Source organism: Terrapene carolina, unplaced genomic scaffold, assembly GCF_002925995.2.
Source record: "Terrapene carolina triunguis isolate 2854851 unplaced genomic scaffold, T_m_triunguis-2.0 Scaffold93, whole genome shotgun sequence".
Classification (NCBI taxonomy): domain Eukaryota; kingdom Metazoa; phylum Chordata; order Testudines; family Emydidae; genus Terrapene; species Terrapene triunguis.
Genome location: NW_020664444.1, coordinates 18,146,020 through 18,166,028, shown reverse-complemented (window position 1 = coordinate 18,166,028; position 20,009 = coordinate 18,146,020). Strand labels below are relative to the sequence as shown.

Sequence of the window (20,009 nt, the reverse complement as noted above, 5' to 3'; positions counted from 1 at the left end):
GCAAATGAACAAAGCCAGAGTAAAGGCGCTCTGGTCCTTGTGAAACCATTGCAAGGCTGAAGGATACAACACTCAGTCACAGTTGTCCATTAGTAGGAATAAGGGAAATGGTAGACAGTTCTGGTCAGCAGAGTATGCCCATATTCCACACCCCTTTGCAGTAAGCTGTGGGGTGTTGCATAGGGGTTAAAGTGCCCATTTGGCAGATTCTCTGTTTGTTTGGGCCCCTGTGTAATCGATACACAGATTTTAAAGTGCTTTGGTGCTTTTTTCACTCTCGTAGATGTCCCAGGAATTGGATCTCAAACAACATGTTTCTCGTGCATAAAACACTGATTGCCCACATACATGAAATATTCTTCTGGGAAAAAATTCCCTGCACATGACAAACCAATAGGAATTGTGGCAACAGGTATTTATTGCTACATCCCTAGTTATCAGGCTCCTTTTGTGTATGCATGATCAGTATTCTTAAAATCTAAGGGTGAAATCCTGGACCCACTGAAAACAATGTCAAAGCTCCAATTGACTTCAGCGAAGCCAGGACTTCATCCTAAAAGTTATTCATGGCATGGACTATGTAGATGGGGTCTAGCACATTGAGAAAGCTACTGGAAAACAAATAATAAATAGTAATAATAATTAAAAAAAGAGATTTTTTTCCTGTGTTTGTATTTGACTTCCAAGCATTATCACGATTCTACCAGAAATAGTTTTTGTTTGTTTGCTTATTTTTAGGTTTGACTTTGCATATGAAATATCCCCAATCTCACTATAGAATATTCATGGGAGGAATAAATTCTATACCAGCCATATAATTTTGTTTGATGTTTGTGCCATTGTCATTAAAGCACAAGGGACTGAGATGGCTAGGATTGTATTGTGTTTGTAATATCTCCTTCAGAGCACAGGAATTAAAGCAAGATAAGAAATAATTTCATTTTGCCTTTGCCCCTGTTGTCAGGATGCTGCTGTTTTAACACACTGTAAAATGGGTTACATTTTGATCTTTTTCCCATCTTTTTTTATCTGTACTGAGAGTTTTTTCATGTTCTTTTGAAACCGCAGGGAATTCTGAATTCTGTACTTTTTTCACACCCAATTGCCTATCATACCAGGAGGAACCCTGCCTAATCTTGGCAGACTAAGTAGGTGCTATTTTTTTTTTGTCACTGTTCCCCTCTCTACCTTGTACTCCATTTATCGTGGGGGGGAAAGGCTAAGTCTAAAGGCTTTCAGTACAACAAAAAAGGGTCTTGAGGAGTGTATTGCAAAATTGTGTATACGAAAGCAGGTGTGATTTATCTGTTCCTATGGGTGCTCCATCATAGCATGTGCGCGCACCTGTGCACTCTTGACTGGAGACTGTACAACAGAGTCCATGGGCCTGGGCCTGGGCCTGGGCCTGGGCGTGCGCAGAGCAGCTCCTCATGCTCCTGTACAAGAAGAAGGAGAGGTTACTTACCTGTACAGTAACTTGAGTTCTTCCAGTTGTTTTGCCCCTATGAGTGCTCCACCTCCCTCCCTCCTACCCATCTGCTGCAGTCTCTGGTTTTGCAGTTGATCAGGAACTGAGTGGCGGCAGGTCCATGCCTCCCTATGTGCCCTTGTCTGAGAGCATGGAGAGCTGCTCTGGGCAGGCATGGGCCCGCAGACACTGCTTTACAGTCTCCGTTTGAGAGCGCACAGGCATGCACATGTCCTGTGTGGAGCACCCATAGAGACAAAATATCTCAAAGAACCCAAGTTACTGTACAGGGAAATAACGCCTCCTTTTATTTGACATCATTTGGCACAAGGAGGAAACTAAAATTGAATGAATTATTGGCAATTTCAAATTTTCAAAACACATATTATCCGAGTTAGAGCTGCACTATTTGTAGGAAACAATGGATGAAATCGCAGCCCCATTGAAGACAATGGGAATGTTGCCATTGACTTCAAGAGAGCCACTGTATTCAGTGAGTGTAGCCTCTCTTTCTGCACATATTTAGATTTTAATACATTTGCGTATTGTACTAGATTATTCAATGAATGGTTTATTCAGATATATTTCAGCCTAGAGATTTCTCACAAACTCTTCGCTGTACCAGTTGCGTGAGTATTTGCAATTTGCTATGTGTGCTCTGCAATTGTTCAGCTACAGTCACAACAAGGAATTATTTTCTGCTTCCTCACTGGATGATTCCCACCAAGACTTTTCAAGATGGCTGCGTAAATACTTCTGGAGGACAGACTCATGCGCATACCTGTTCATACAAATATTTGCCACACTTTCTCACCAAAATTAGTTGGCACCTACAGATGTTGGTCAAAAGTAAATAGCGGGCAGTGGATATTGTCAAAGCAGATATGTGGGTTTTGTTCAAACAGATGTTCACAAATACTTTTTTGTGGTATTATCTTAGCTCCTAGCACTCCTGCTTCAACACTGGCTTTTTGCTTGTGATGAATTGTTTCTCCAATGCATCTTTAAATTTTTGTTCATAGTGTAGTAAATAATGGTAACGAGGGGTCGGTAGGTGTGCAGCACATCTGAATAACTGTGAAGTCTCAGCAGCAAGCCTGTTAGGTAAGAAGCCAGAAACAGGAAATATTTAGGAGAAGGAAACTGGCTCTCTGCTTAAAAAAATATACCTCTCTGAGCCAAGGACTTTTTTGTGATAAAACTTACTCGTCACGTTTTAATATCTGACAACTTCCTATGTCAGCAGAAAAGCTTTGTTCATAGACTTTGAAAATATGTAAAATAGGAGCCTTCTTTATTTAATATATTGCAAAAACTGTCGGAATATGCATCTTTCTGCTGTAGAGATAGGAATAAAAATAACTGAGAGTAAAATATAAACTTTGTGTGAATTACAAAATCAGTCAAACATTGGCCTTGACTTTCAATCAGATATCTTCATATATAAAATAATACATGGAAATTGTGTTATAATAATCATTAGCAATTGTTCACATGAAAATGAAGTTTTGGTTAACAGATAACACTTTAAAAGAGCTATTTAAAAACCGAGTTAAAAGTGCTTTCAAGTACTACATCTGTTTGTGAGTCCCTCTGCCATTTTTGTGTCTTTGCAATCACATTTTCCTATTTTAAAAATTGTTTTTCTCTCCCTATGATGAGTCACACAAGCAAGGGAAAGTAACTGCCGAGTATGGAAGAACAGTGAAACTTTCTGTTCACAAAGTGCTGTCAAATGCACAAAGTAAAAAGACTGGGAAAAATAGGGGGAAATAATGTTCTTTCTCTAATTTCTTTCAGGTATAGTAATCTTAGGTGTCACTTGCAACAATATTATGCTTCAGACAGAAGTATGATTTTCAAATTGACTGTTTCTTTAAAGTCCAAATATACGTTTAATAGGGCAGTTACTTGTGTAAATAATGTTTAATATCAGTAAATGTAACATAAAACAATTGTATAGGAATTAGTGTGAATATTTCACTTTAATAAATATATTTAAAGCTGATTCTATTTAGTTGTGGTTGATGGTGTATGTTCAATGTAGAATATCTGTCTTTATAAATGTAAATTTAGCAGGGCCAATGTAGCGTTGGTGTAAATAGGTCAAACTCTGAAATCTGTACGTTTTTTCGGTGCACTCTGACAAGAGAGCAGAAGTGGCCCAGTATGTATTTGAGAACTATAACTTTGGGTTATTAATATTTGGGGATGAGTTAGTATCTGTTCCAAAACCCACTGAAGTCCGTCAGTCTTCCCATTGGGTCATACCCCAATGAGGTTTGGAGCAATGCAAGTGGTTTTGCTTGTCTTAGTAGTTGACAGAAAGGTTTTCTCTTATCATGTGAGCATTAATAGACGTATTAAATTTGATTTCAGAAGAGCAACAGGAGCTGGAGGCGGGAGGGAAGCATGAAAAAGTACCAAAGAGAAAAGAGATTTGCAGTGAGCTTTAGGGTTTTTATTTTATAATTCCATAAGCCTAACTGAAATGAATTTGTAAATATTTTCAAATGTTGCAAAGTGAGAGCAGGGTCTTGAGACACATGTACCCCTGAGCTGTCTGGACCAGGGGTTCTCAAACTGGGGGTCGTGACCCCTCAGGGGGTCACAAGATTATTAAATGGGGGGGTTGTCAGCTGTCAGCCTCCACCCCCAAACCCCGCTTGCCTCCAGCATTTGTAATAGTGTTAAATACAAAAAAAGTGTTTTTAATTTATAAGGGGGGGGTCACACTCATAGGCTTTGCTGTGTGAAAGGGGTCACCAATATAAAAATTTGAGAAACACTGGTCTAGACTGCTGGAGTGTTAACCAAATGGAATCATGGTTGCAGAAGAGAAGCTATGGGAGATACAAGGATTCGAGATTATAGACATTTTTACAAAGTATAAAGGTAACAGGCCCAACTCAGGAAAGAATCCCAAGCTAGCCTTCAGTTTTGCAAACCCCAGCATTGCATCTGCAGCTAATTGTGGGCATAAATGGCAGCATTTACACATCTAGCTGCCTGGTTTGTGGACACAGTCAGACAGACACATATGAATGATATTTTTTGTGCCCACAATTAGATTCAGGCATAACCGTACATCCACAAAATGTGAGGTTCTTTTTGAAACTAAGGCTCAGTGTCTGTATCTGCATGTAATTTTACAAATATAAATCTTTGTCATTTTAAGAAAAATAGTTCATATATAAGTTTATTTACAGAACATTACAATTAACCGATGCACTAAAACAAAATGCCTTTGATGTGGTAGTATATAGGAGATAATCAAAAGCAGGGCAATTTTATTTCAGTCCAGTAGTCTTATTTTAGCCCTTTTCCCCCTCCTCATTAACTCTTTAATCCATGCCATCCTTACTTCCCTGCTCCAAGAGTTACTCAGCCCATTCCTCTTGGTCAGTGATATCTTCATCTGAAGTTGTTCCCAATTCCATCAAGTTCCAACCCTTATACTCCAACAACCCAGAAACATTCTTGAAGAAAGTGGTTTGTTATCTACTCTGACAACTGTACATCATTGCCATGGCAAGTTAATTTGTGATTACCTGAGCTCTGGAGACCTTTGTGTGTAGGAGCCTTGGCACCCTTACTTCCAGTTCAAAATCCTGGAAAGCCGCTGAAGTTGTCCACTTTGGCTAACATTAGAGAAATCTTGGTGCTAAATCCATTTTTTCTTTAATCTGGGTCATTATCGTGTAGCTTTCCTATTGTGTAAAACCCCAAGAAGGACAAAGGAGATGGGAAATATACCATTGTCTGTGCATTAGCCACTCTCCTTCTGAAGTTTAGTATGGGATGAGGTTGTTGCAGTATTACAACTTGTAGGAGCTTAACTAAGCGTGAAATCTTGGCCTCTTTGAAATAAGTGGGAAAGCTCCCATTGAATTCAGTGGAGCCAGGATTTCATCCTAATATATATATTTTGCTTGACTTGTTCTCTGAACATAGTTTGTTTGAATGCTGACTAGGTCTCCTTGTGGGCAAGTTTAAGCGTGCTGTGATTTTGTCCAGTCTGGAAATTATTGCAGCACAGGTAAACTGAGAGGATTTTCCATTGAAGCTTGTTAGCAGATTGTTGTTGCACCTATATGGTATAATGTAAAGCTGGGGTAGGCAACCTATGGCACGTGTGCCAAAGGCGGCATGCGAGCTGATTTTCAGTGGCACTCACACTGCCCAGGTCCTGGCCACCGGTCCGGGGGGCTCTGCATTTTAATTTCATTTTAAATGAAGCTTCTTAAACATTTTAAAAACCTTATTTACTTTACATACAGCAATAGTTTAGTTATATATTATAGACTTATAGAAAGAGACCTTCTACAAACGTTCAAATGTATGACTGGCACACAAAACCTTAAATTAGAGTGAATAAATGAAGACTCAGCACACCGCTTCTGAAAGGTTGCCGACCCCTGATATAAAGTATGTCAAGTAAAAAAATAGGGAGTATGAATTTATGTACACCAAACAGACAACCATCCTGCTGAAAACTATTTTCTTCCTTGTCTTAATATTGTACCTCATGCTATTTTGAAGCTGTTACTTTATTTTAGGTAAAGTACACACACACACACACACACACACACACGCGCACACACACACACACACCAGTTAGCAAAGGAATTGATTGTCCTATTAGGTAATCCAGGCCATTCCCCCTGCCAGTGTAGGGTATGTTCCCGGATAGAGCAGTATCAGTCAAATACTACAATTGGTTTACTTCTGATAGTCTTGTTCTGTAGGATGTTAGGATTTGAGTTTACCATAAAAATACTGCATGCTCCCAAGAACTTTATAATTCTCTGTATATGCTGTTCAAGCCATTACACACACACACACACACACACACACACACACACACACACACACACACACACACACACACAGTCTGTTGATTATTTGGGAAAATATTGTGTTATAAATAAAGCTGTAAGGCCAGATTCACTGAGACATCCCAGCAATGAAACGACATATTCTTTCAGAGCCAGCTTTAGCCAGGCAGTGGGCAGAGGGCAGACCCATCTACTATTTATGTAATTTTAGTGCTTGCAATTCTGTGTATTTGTTTATTTATTTTGAAGGTGGTGGTAGGGGGTGCCATTCACAACTAAGGAAGCTTCTTTTTTAATAATAGGACAAAAGTCAGGAAGTTCATGCAGACAGCAATTGAGAGAAACCATTTCACAGGAAAGGACTCTACATCCCTCTTAAATATGATCAATAACATCCCACTATTTGATTAAAATAATTCACCTAAAGGGTCATTTCCAGGTGCTTATTTTTTGACAAAAGTAAATAAATGACCAAACTTTCAGGCACGTTAATATTTGATTTGCAGATAACTGCATACATATTGGATTTGAAGATTACTTTCCAGAGGACTGCATTAAAATTGCAAGACTTTTCCATTATCCCTCATAATGGAACATGAAATTAGAAACTTGTTAAAGAAAAGAAAAAATTCTCAACTCTTGTCTGAAACTTCACATAAATTTCACTTTAAGTTAGCAGTGTAACTTTCCTTTTCTAAGTTCCAGGACTGGAAAGGTAGATATTAGACTCCAAAATCAGTGGGATTTAGAGTCTTTTTACCATGCATTTTGTAATTAGATACGAGAAACAATCAAGTTATAATTCTGTCTTGGTTTCTTCATTAATTCTAGAAGGAAGCCCTAATCAAGGAGTTAGCTTGCTAATGGGCAAAACCTCAAGGTTCTAGGAGATCTGGGAGCTCATAAAGGTTTTTGTTTTGACTGTTGATTCTTTTTTTCTTGGGGTTGTGTATCTGTGAGGGGGATGAGGTGCAGAAACGTTTTCTTCGTGTCTTAATGAAAAAACGGAGAAAAAATATTACTCATAAAAAATACAAGTAGAGTCGCTTCTGTGAAGCTTCGCAACACTCAGATCTTTCAGCGTACCTCACTACTGACCTGAAATAGCATTTTGTTCCACATCTTGCTCTTTCTTGGTTTCCAAAATGTAGTGAACTGGCTTTCCTGTGTAACCATTGGGACTGCCATCAGATAGCACCACACAAATGCTGGTTTCCTTTACCATTTTTTTTTCTGTTTCTGAATACTGTCGCAAATGTTCTATATTTTAAATGTTTCTTTGTAAAAAGTAATAGATAATTACAGTGTTCTACAAAACCAACGGGTTTTTTTTGGACAAATAAAACACAGGTCTTTTGCTATTGGCAACTCAACTCAAGTTAGCCTGCAGCTCCTAAGTCCAATAGGTTTTATGGCCTCTGACTAATACCTGATGGACATTTGTTGAGTATAGATGAGCCAAATGGCAAAGATTTGTTACTTCTCAAAATACGTGGGCAGTCTTCAGTACTGAAAGTAGAGATCTGCATTATCACTAGAAGGCAGTACCCTTCCTGACATTACATTACTGGATCAGCTAATTTATGTTTCTCATTATTCTGCTTTCTAGATGGTATCACTTTCTGGGAAGTAATTCTGAAAATGGTAAAACAAATAGAAACCTTCATCAGGCAGTCACAAAGTCACCTGTGAGCGTGCGACCCATCCTGCTTTCAACATAGCTTGATTTTTCCAAGTCTATTTCTCTTGCTGTATTGGACTCAAATAATCAGTGTCCATAACATTTCAATTCTAGCGTTGCTTCTTTTGTCTGTGGGTCAGCAACAAACAAAAAAAGATTCCCAGTGTTATATACTCTAGACTTGAAAGTGAGGGGGGAAAACATACTTGTTCTATAACAAAGCAATAAAATTTTACTTCTGATTATATGTGCCTTTGATAGAAATGTACGTGGAACAATAATTTAGCAAGAAAATAATTTCCATTTTCTGAAAAGTTATTAGTTATCTTTCAAAAGCAATTATTTGACTTCTTTAAAAGCGGAAATCAATTAAATCTTAAATATAAATACCTAGATTTTCTTAGTGATTTTTTTATATTGCAGTTCTGTTTATAACGGGTTAATGAATGTTATAGACATATTACAGACATGAGTAGCATGTGTAGTGGATATTTATAACGACATCAGCAGAAAGCATATAGGTGTTTATAAGCAATTGACTGACCTTTGGACTCTCTAACAATGTATAACAACTGATTCATTATTTATTAAAGTATTTATTAATCTTTTCTAAACAATTTATAAATGGAACGCTCATATAAACCATAACCATTTATTTCATTTATCTGTAATAGCTTCTTTATTTTGAGCGCTAGTGATGATAAGAAAACACCAATTAACTTTTCATGACTCCCTTTTCTTTTTCCTAGGTTTATTAGAAAACAAGGTCTGGACAGGCTTTTCCTAGAATGTGATACACACATGTGGCGCCTTGGAGACCGGAAAATCCCAGAAGGAATCACTCTGGATGGAGGATCAGACTGGTTCCTATTGAACAGGAAGTTTGTGGAGTATGTCATCTTTTCCAGTGATGATCTGGTGACAAAGATGAAGAGGTTCTATTCGTATACTTTGCTTCCCGCTGAGGTGTGTGGATTTACAGAAGCCTCACTCTTCAAAGCTGTTGCTAGGCCTGATGCAAAGATCACTGAAGTCATTGGGATTCTCTGTGTTGACTTCAGTGGCCTTTTGATGTTTCAACTACTTTTTTTCCTTTGCTTGGTTATTTACATTTTGAACCAGTTAAACTATTACAGAGTAACCAAAACTTCAAGTTTCCTTTGCTTACAAATGTCCTTCTATAAAGACTTTCAAAAACTAATAGGGATGGAGACCCATATCCGTAAGTAGCTTTCCTCATCGCATCCATCCCTCTTATTTAAAAAAAAAAATTAAGTACTTTAAAATGAAAGGTCTGCAAACAAAGATTTATTGTTCAATTCAAAACTCAGCTGGAAGGCACAGTCACAAATAATCTAGATCACTCAGAAATCACTCCAGCTCTAAGTGATGCAGAAGAGAGTGCAGACTAGAATTTGTTTCAGTCGAACATGTAGCAGTTTGTCAGGATGGGCGTGCATTATCTTCAGATAGAGCACACAGTCTGACATTTTCACAGGCTGTTATACACCTGCCCTGTCAGGTACATTTCTCCCATGGGTTGTCAGACTCTTTCTCCAAGGTACTAACGTGCTCTATATGTTCCTGAGTGTCTGTGAGGAAGGCTAACCTAATGACTATCTTTTAATGATATCAGCCTTCCTCGGTGGTGACACGTGAGTCTTTGGTGGATCGATGAGACCAATCTTGCAAATATAAACCTTTTGTCATTCAGCTGAACACAGTGGTTCTCATAATTTGATGGGGTTTATTATTCCACACACGTTAAATAATCTCCCTTTAATCCTATTTCTGCTAAAATTCACTTCTTCTCTCAACTCTGATAACCTTTTCATCCATTATCTTGCAGAGAATTTCTGTATCATTATGAAAGGACACAGGGCAATGAGTAATTGGGTAGTAGGTTTTTTTTTTCTCGCTTGACTGGGAATGTATGCCTTTATGGGTTTAACCAGACAATTCAAGCGTAAAATCCATATTCACTGGGCTGTCATTTAACATTAAAAAAGGGTAGGGGGATTATTTGGGGGTCAGCCATGCTAATACTATGCCATTTATTTATAGATCATGCTATAGCAGTTTTTAAAGACAAGTCACTGCTCCTAAAAATCATCTTTTGCAGAGCTAAATTTGATCATTTTGCACTGCTGCCCTCCACAAGGTTTTCTTATGCTAGGTCCATATGTAACTTCTAAAAATCATTCTGCCTTTGCTGACCTGTTAACCTGCTACATCAGTCCCCCTTACACAGGATTTATGTAATAGCTGAAATTATAATGATATAATTAGGAGAACCCAATAGGAATTCCTTGCTGCCTTGAGTCAGCAAATAAAGACTTACAATTTCAGAAGTAATTGCAGGAGACAAAATGTCCTTCTAGTAGCTGGGGTGACTGTTATTTTTCTGTATGAGGTCACTCAGCTAGCAGCACATTACAAGTAATCCTTGGTCTCTGAGGTAAACAGACTAACAGAAGAATTGATTACGAGGCTGTTTGTTTTTCCATCAATAACGGTGGTAGAAGATACAGCCTGAGAGTTATCATAGAAAACGCTTTGAAATTTATCATCAACGTGTCTCCAAGGAAAACAGTTCTGAGCGTAGTAGACCATAGAGTAACTTTGAAGACAAAATAATAGGGATCCCTTGAAGCAGGAATTTCTCGGACAACTGAAATAAATACAGCACAGTAATGAGAATGGTGCCTTTCAGTTTCAGGATCACAAAGCCAGTCATTCCAGAGGTCTAAAGAGCTAGAACGCCTGCAGCCAATCAGCCTTTTGTAGCATGGCTTTACCCCAGACTTTATTATTGTTTGGCTGTGTCCGCACTGTGCTATGCTCTCTGTCCTATAGAGAGGGGACCAAGGCAAAGCTGCAAGGGAAGGTAACTCTCTTACTTCTAGAGAGGATAGTCCAGGTCGGTCAAGGTTCAGGACTGTAGGCTGGTTTTCTGAGCTGAAAGTGAAGATGAAAACAGAAGTCTGCATTGCTGAACGTACTGAACTGTTATTTTCTTGCAGTCCTTCTTTCATACTGTCCTGGAAAATAGCCCTCACTGTGACTCCATGGTGGACAACAATTTGCGCATCACTAACTGGAACCGTAAACTGGGCTGCAAATGTCAGTACAAGCACATTGTTGATTGGTGTGGCTGCTCTCCTAATGATTTCAAACCAGCAGACTTCCACAGATTTCAGGTAAGTCAGCTCTCTGATCACCATGTGTCAGGGGGGCTGGTTTTTCACTTCTCTATCTCTTTGACGTTGGGAAGCAGTCTAATTTCATGGCTATGGATTCAGGTTATGACGTAAGAATCTGTTTTCACTTTTTAAAAAGGAAGATTCTGACCCTCCTGGCTGAAGGGGAAAAGCTTGAAAATGTGACCCGAGTGAACCCTGAAGGCTCAAAAGCCAAAAGGCAAATTAAAGGACTCCAACATTTGTAATTATAATTTTTAAAGTCATGATTTGTAAGGTAATCTTACGATTTTGGGAGTTTGACTTACGGTTTTTGGACACTTGGAGTTGGCAAAACTGCAGTATAGGAACCTTAAGACGTTTGATTTCCCCCTTATGCTACACTATCTAGGGAGGCAGACGAGAGCAACATTGGATGGGCAGCTGGTGTGATTGGGCTCTGGGCTGTAATAGGCCTGAGTGCTTGGTACTAACAATACATTACGGTGTGTTACATAAAGCCAGGTGTTACAGTTTGTATCTTTTCAAGCATTTCCCAATGCAAGGGGCCAGTGAACCACACATGAGAGAGGCAGCAGGTTACTGGATCTGCAGTTCCATCCTCCAATCCCTGCAAGTTTCCCTGCACAAAGCCTGTTTACTCAGGCTTTGTGTGGGGCGGGTTGCAATACCTCATGAAGCATAAATGACAGCCAGTCCAAAACAGAGACCTTGTTTCTGTTGAAATATACTACACCTCTACCCCGATATAATGCGACCCGATATAACATGAATTCGGATATAACGCGGTAAAGCAGTGCTCCGGGGGGGCGGGGCTGTGCACTCTGGCGGATCAAAGCAAGTTCGATATAATGCGGTTTCACCTATAACGCAGTAAGATTTTTTGGCTCCCGAGGACAGCGTTATATCGGGGTAGAGGTGTATATACCAAGCATGGCTAATGTCAGTGACAGAGGCACTCACAAAAATGCTAAACAAAGCATTTACTCTAAAAGAGCTTCTCTGACACACCCAGGCATCCCAGCCTCTGACCCAGTCAAGAGTCCAGCGAAGAATAAGTAAAAAAAGCCTTGATAAACTAGAGAGAATCAGCAGAGTCTGACCCACCTCCAAGCTACAAAATATGCGTTAGCCACATTTCAGGGACTAATCAGGCAAACGGAGCTGTAAAAGCCCAGAAATCACATGCTGAAATAAGCCTGACATATGCCTGATAAGAAAGTCCCTGAAATACACACATTTCACCACAAACATCACTCACAATTCCCAAGGAAATACAAAGTGTGCTACAGAGGGAGGGAATATCAGAGGGGCGAGCACATGATCTGAGCAGTCGTAGAGTGAAAAAGAATTTCTTATAATAAGATCTGTAGCACCTTTGATCTCTGCCACTCCCCAAAGCTGGTACACAAAACCTGAACAAGATAAAATAAAGCCAGTTTAAAAGCTAACAAAGTAGAATTAAGAAGTGTATAACTACTAAAACATCCAAAATTCTGTATAGTACAAAGCAGGAAGTTTAAAAGGGACTGATCAAAACCTAAGAGCCCCTGCCATAGATGGCACCTCTCCCAGAATCCTGTTAACACTTTGAAACAGCAAATCTATACATATAAACTGTACAGCTAAATGATTGGCTATAAAAAGGCTGAAAAACAATCTTCCTTCTCAGAGCCCTACCAGGAATTGTGAAATGTATAACCTAACAGAAGTCATGTTCAGCTGACACTGTTTAAAATTCTGTTCTGGCTCCTCTTCTGGGCTTCTGCACTTCTACATCTGCATATTCTTTGCTCGCTGCTTGACCTCTTATAAATTGTTCTAGTGCTGCAGGGGATCCATGTCTCATGCTGACTACTCATCGTGAAAAGTTTGTTCCATCTCCCCAGCACACAGTGAGTCATCACATGCAGGAGAGATGGAGCTGGCTCTCAGTATGGGAACTGGTGCAAGAAAAGGGAAATTTCAGCTTCTGTCCCAAGTGCTCTTCACAAACTGCTTTGTGCAGATTGACTGTACTGCATTGTGCTTAATTGGTCTCCATGTAAGTTAACATGGCAAAATCACTCCTCACCCATCCCTCTCTACCTTTTATCTGTATCTAGTGGCCTAATTAGATATAATGGGCCATGTTCTGTTTTCACTCACAATAGTTTTATACCTGGGTAGCATCCACTGATTTGGATGGAATTAATCCTGACTTATACAAGTGTCAGTGAAGTGGATAATCAGGCTATATATATGTGTGTGTCCATTCATACATACATACATACATACATACATATATCTATATAAAAACTAGCTTGATTTGCCACATGAGAAATATGTTTGTAAAGCTCCTCGAGGAGTTCATTATCTAGGTTGAGTCACTGAAGAAAAAAATTAAAGGCACATATTTAAAGAAGGAAGAAATGCAGAAAGGGGAAACAGATACTCCCGACAGCTCATTGTCTTATGTTCTCCCACTGAGGTTCCCTTTATCCCCTCTTTGGCTGGGTCAGGCAACCTTACTGCACTTTGTGAAGGATACGATTGATTTTTCTGTTATTTTCCTTGTTTTCTGCCAATTGGGCACATGTGGATAACAAGAACTTGGTGTTCTCTGCATCCAGGCCTTCTCGTTCCCTCACCACTGCAAATGAACAATAGGGGTCTCTGGCAGGGGAGAGAGAAGAGTTCTCCCACGCTGTAGGGAGTGACTGTCTTTTGCGGGACTTGGCAACAGCCTATTCCAGGAAAGCCAGTGCAGCTGGGCAGCAGTCATACTCTCTAATAAAAAAAGAAACCCCTCAAATGAACACTTGCTAGTGCAGAAGCCATTGTCTTTGGAAATACAGAGGGTAGAGGCTTCAGGAAGCAGAAACATTGGTTATGTATCTTTGGTTCCTCTCATTTATTGACCAGTGAGGATAAATCATCCTGAAGCCAATCCTGAAGGAAACCACAATTTATAATCTCTCTCTCGCAGTCTATCTTCTTTGTGTCGATATAGTGAGCTAGATTTATACTGTTCTTCTCAGGAAGGTGGCAAGGTGGCTTTAAGGCATTTATGTGCCTCCAGGATTCTGCCTGCTTTGGGAGCTTGTCGAGCACCTGGAGTAAGCTTGGTGAGTCCCAGGGGCTGCTCTACTTTACAGCAGACTGCTGTGCAACCCTCATAGACTGAAGACATAGTTCTTTGGCCAGTCCCTCTCCCACACCTTCCTTTTTATCCATCCATCACAGCCCTACGCTGGGGGGGCTCAGTATCCCAACCTTATTCTGTTGTGGGACATCATATAAAGGCCAGAACATGATCCTGAATCCAACCAATATTAATTATATCCTGTCACAGCACAAAACTCTTGCCCCATTTGTGGAAGAAGATAACAGCAATGGGATATAAATCTGTAGCTTCCGGACATCTCTTGCTCTCTTTTGCAAGACCATCTCTCTCCCCCACCCTTTTCCGCAGACCCATCTCTATTGTGTAGACTTTATCTAATCACCATGCTTCTTTGCCCCACTGACCTGCCCTGTATGGGTAGTACTAGCTTATTACTTCACATTCCAAAACATTTAAACCCACTTGGGACATTTAATTAATTGGCTGAGGCAAGTGATGGAAAAAACTGCTTTTCCCAGTATAACTTATTTTGCTTGGAGGGTGGAGGGGGGCTACAGTAACTTATACCAGCAAAAGTGCAGTTTTGCTGGCATAAACTTTTGTCCACACTACTAGCCCTCTGCCAGTTACAGTACACTAGTATAGCTATACTGGCAAAGCGCTCCTTGTATAGACCTGGCCTCACTCTGTCTTCTCCCGAATTAGATACAAAAGGACAGGATTAAACAGAATGAGAACCAAAAAAAGCAAGAGCTATGTTGAGGATCATTGAACTTGTAGTGTTATAAACGAGCTGTAATTATCCAAACTAAATTCTTCCCTACCCTTCTAAAATGATTTCAAGCTAACTGACTAGCTATCCATGTACACTACTTTAAAATCCAAATAGATCCTGGAAATAGCCTCTTCTAGTACTAGAAAGATTACAGCGTTTTTTCCCTTAAACTTTCTGTTTTTCCTTTCATTTGATTAGCTTTCAGACACCATGTGTTAATAACAAGCATTGACTCTAACTTGCTTGCATTTTAATCCCCTAAACTGATTTAGCATATTCCTCTCATTTATATTTGATGGTATTCAGGAAGAGAAGATTGTTTATAATGACAGTATGTTGAGAATAAAATATAGATGGAATGCTGTGAAGACTGCAGTAATCCTGTTCATTTAGGGTTTGATGGAATGGTAACATGTTCCCTAAACTTTCTGTGTGTGCTCTACTAAACTTTAGTGTGATGCTGATAGAAAACCTTTTCATAAGTGCACTTGAAACATATTATCTTGGTCTGGAAACCATTATGGAGCTTCTTCTTTAGTCTAATATCATACTGCATCCTAGCTGGTAGTTGCTCGCTTATTTCTGATTGCAAAAATCTTGTTCTGAAAGAGTGCAATCCACTCCTGTACAGAGGGTCAGCACAAAGCCTATGCACCACTTAAGACCCACTTAATTTTGAGGTCTTAAATGGGACTTCAAAGTGGCGTATAGATCTTGTACTAGCTCTGTGCACAAGGATGAGTTGGAACAAAAGAGAACTAAGGAATGCTTGTAAACAAAGAGGTTCTATATATTTGTATTATTGTGCATAATACTGATCTTCCTGAGTGAAATAACGCCCCAGATACCCTCAATGACAAGTGCAAAACTTCATGATACCTGTTATGTCTTGCAAACAGCAGGTAGTGAATTGGTCTTTAACAATGTCATTATAATAGCCAAATTCGTCCTGGAAGTCAGTGGAGTTACACCAGGGATGAATCTGGCCCAATGAGTCCTACAATCCTGTTAAAAAATTTTCCACATACTCTGATAAGAAGGAATTACTCAAAAATGCAAAATCTTTGGCCACAACAGCCTGTTTTTATAGATCAAAGCAAAGCAAACAGCGGGCTATTCATCCCCACTCTTCATTTCTCTATACCTGGCTCATATCTGAGTACCCTTGAGAGAACAGTATACTTTGTCCGTATGGGTAAGGGTCACTAGGTTTGACCTCTTTAGGATTTTTATTTTATGTAGAACTCCCCCAGATAGATCAAAATGACCCCTCTGATATCCTTTGCCCATCTTTGATCACTGATCCGATAGACATTCTTCTCGGCCTGAGTTGTCTGTTGCTCTGAGACTGACCACTGCAAGACAGCGATTTAAGCTAAAGGAAATAGTCTCCTCTTCCCATTTTTTTTTCTGTATTAGTATTATTATTTATTTGTTTGTATTGCAGTACTGTATAGGCCCCAGCCATGATCAGACCATGGTGCTAGGCATTGTACATATCTGTTGGGAAAGAGACCGTTGTCTTGTCAAGAGTTTATGATCTAAGTAGATAAGATAGACAAAGAATGAGAGAAGAAACAAGGGCACAGAAAGGTGACGTGACTTACCCAAGGTCACACAGCAGTTCAGTGGTAGAGCTGCTATTCACCAGGTCACGCTGCATCTTTTCTGTGACCCACTAATACTGCTATACTTGTTTGCCTGCATCTCACAGATGACATTTTGGTTCACGTAACAAAGTTACCTACCAGGTTCTAAGGGAATGATATATCCAGTATGTTCACCTTTCTGTGTATAAAAGAAGCGCAATGTCTAAATCTCGGAGTTGACAAGCCTATTTCTTACAATTATTTGTGGTAGATTTCTATTTCACTGTTTCGCTCTCTAGAATATATTCACACTTTGTATCTATCTGCTATCTCCTATTCTTAGAGGAAACAAATTTAAATAGTCTCTGCAAAGGGAAAGCCTAAACCCAAGTAAGCAGCAGACTCTTGATTTTTAGCTCTTCCACAGGTTCCACTACCCCTTTCCCCTGGTAGACTTCAAATCCTTTTCTTATGCAATGGCCATAGTCTTGTTGTAATTCTTATCTTTCTCTCTTCCTGCTGATTGTCATGTCCTGTCTTTATTTAGATTATAAACTCTTCAGGGCAGAAATCTTGTCTTCTATAGATTCTTTAAAGTGCACTTCTGTGAGCTGTAAAACCAAATATTTAGAATAAAATTCTGTCTGGCCCTGGACAGGTAAGGCTCAAGGGTGGGGCAAGAAGTTTCTCCTTTTGTGCACTAGCATAGGGATCTTCTGCAATATGGTTGGAGGAAAGCACAGATTTTTATATAACACTTACTCCATCTCCAGCATTATTGCTTAACTTGTCTGTGGACATGGGTAAATGCTGCTTACATCCTTAGCTCCAGCCTATTGCTTAGAACAAGAGGTTTGTGACTGGAAACGGGAACTAACTCTAAGGTATTTTTTCTTTCGTATCAACACAGCAAACCGCCAGGCCAACGTTCTTTGCCCGCAAATTTGAAGCCGTGGTGAATCAAGAAATCATCGGCCAGTTGGACTATTATTTGTATGGTAACTACCCATCTGGCACGCCAGGCCTCAGGTCGTACTGGGAGAATATATATGATGAGCCCGACGGCATCCATAGCCTCAGTGATGTCATTCTGACCATGTATCACTCATTTTCCCGCTTGGGCCTAAGGAGAGCTGAGACGTCATTGCACACTGATGGAGACAACAGCTGCCGGTTAGTTGGAAACTTCTTCTTTTTCCCTGCAAAAGCAGGAGTCTTAGAGGTACAGGGCCTGATCCAAAGATCAGTGAGGTTCCCCACTGACTTCAGTGAGCTTTATATCAGATCTGAATATTAGAGTGTGATGTACAGTACAGAGTGACTGTGCTGGACTAGAATGGAGTGAACAATTCACCCACCCAGGGCATTTCACCCACTTTGTTGTATAGGCTGATGTATGTACAGGACTTGTCAGCTCTGGGTTTGATAAACTGCATATTTTCAAAGGTGTTTATACTTACTGATATATATTGGTTGTCCAGGGTTGACATTATGTATGTGATTTGTTTGATATACTTTTAAAGAGCACCTCTTATGCCTAGTCAGTAGTGACAGGTTCCATTTGGGTGGTGGGTTTTATTTATTAATTTAGTGAGTATATGTTTATATTCACAGCTCCTGGATTCTTAGTCTCATTTCAGCAGAGGTCATGCTGACATTTGTACTTGCCAGGAAGCAGAAGACAGGATTTCAGTCCCTCAAAAATGAGGGTTAACGATCTTTCCTGCTTGCCCCTCTATGAGCAGATTTTTATGTGTGGTGCTCACAAGAACTAATCACACAAGTTAAGTTTTCTTGAACAGTTGCAGTAGCCTTCTGCTGAAAATGCAGCCAGTGGTGTTTTAAAAAGCAACAGGCAATTATTCCATTAATATGAATAAATTAATAATTTTTTTTTTAAATCAAAAGATGTTAGACACACTTTTTTATTGAAGGTTTCCAGCTATAAATCAAGTGAAGAAAAATCCATTTTAACAAATGTTTATAGTTAAACAGATTTACTTTCATTCGTTTCAAAGCAAAGCTAAGTCTTGTGGTAGGTGTTTGTTGTCTGCACTCACATGTTAAAGCTCTTTATTTTCAACACAAGGATATTGCATCCTTTAAATCTTCCCTTGTATTGTATGGTTCCCTTTCTGCTCTAAAATGTAATTACTTTTACGTTGTTTGTCGGGACTCATGTGCCCTTCTAGTTTTTACCCTAACAGAAAACACACTTAATCTAGCTCTGAGTGCTAAAGCCATTCCTTGCAGTTTGACAAATGGAGTTGGTCCTTCGTGTGTTCTTGAGTAGGAACCTAATTCTCTGTGCCATTCTTAGTCAGTCACCAAAGTGCTGAGTACTGTCCCACTTGAGAAGCTCTGGAAATAAGTGATCTAGATTTCTATTACAGCCCTACCAGTAAAGGCTCCTGCTACAAAGCAATAAAAGATCAATAACACTTAGATATAAATAATAACTGGGAGCATACCATCCCTGACTTGAAAGAGACAGATCTGGTGACTGCCAAAGTCACTTGGCTTGTAGCAATTTAACCAGCGCAGGAAATGAGAGCTACATGTGGCAGGTAATAAAATCATATTGCAATTGCTTTATGTTCTTATTCCTTTTGCCAACATTGTGATGATTATTTATATTATCTTACTGCATGTATATAGAGCCTTTCATCTCAAAGGATCACAAAGTGCTTTTCCAGCTTAAACGGATAGACTGTTTACAAGGCAATCCCTTCATCCACCATTGAAATGCAACCACCTCTGGGGTGAAATATAGCTGTTTAACCCTACACAGCAAAACTATGAAACAGTTTATGGCAGGAAGTGACGACTATCATATCCAATTGAAACTGCACTTGGATACTTGGGCTAAACCTCAACAAACATTCCATGCAGGTTGTTAATATCTGATTATGTAGCAACAAGTACAGTTTAAAGTACCATCCAATTTACATTTTATAGGAATGGCTAGTCCTTACTTTACAAAACACAACTCTTCCCCTTTTGGCATCTCCACTCGGGTTGGGTTCCTTGGCTGTATCACTTTTGCTGTAGGGCTGGCAGCAACGCGACATCAGATGATACTGAGTCACCACCCCAGTTTATTTCACACTGCTGGAGGCACCACAAGGAAAAGTCTACAGCTCAAGATCACATTCAGAGTCACTCCCATGCTGCAACCAGTGTCTATGAGAAATTGTTGCTGCCCAAAAGATTTCTATAAAAGAAATTGTCTGACAGAGCTCACCTAAAGAGGGGTAGACCACTGCCTCAAAAAGATGCACCCCCGGCAGACTGTTCTTGAACTAGATGATATTAAGTGTTGACATATTCTGTGCAAGCCATATTAGAGGGT

The 20,009-nt window shown here is 39.6% G+C and overlaps 1 protein-coding gene across 1 annotated transcript in view; it reads left to right on the top strand.

Annotated features, from left to right (window-relative positions):
• Nucleotides 1–20,009, top strand: part of XYLT1 (xylosyltransferase 1) — a 316,864-nt gene that overhangs the window by 264,645 nt on the left and 32,210 nt on the right. The window contains exons 7-9 of the mRNA XM_029911280.1: nt 8,737–8,953; nt 11,011–11,187; nt 17,568–17,830. Of these exons, the coding sequence (XP_029767140.1) occupies nt 8,737–8,953; nt 11,011–11,187; nt 17,568–17,830 (657 nt within the window). The remainder of the gene's footprint in view (nt 1–8,736; nt 8,954–11,010; nt 11,188–17,567; nt 17,831–20,009) is intronic.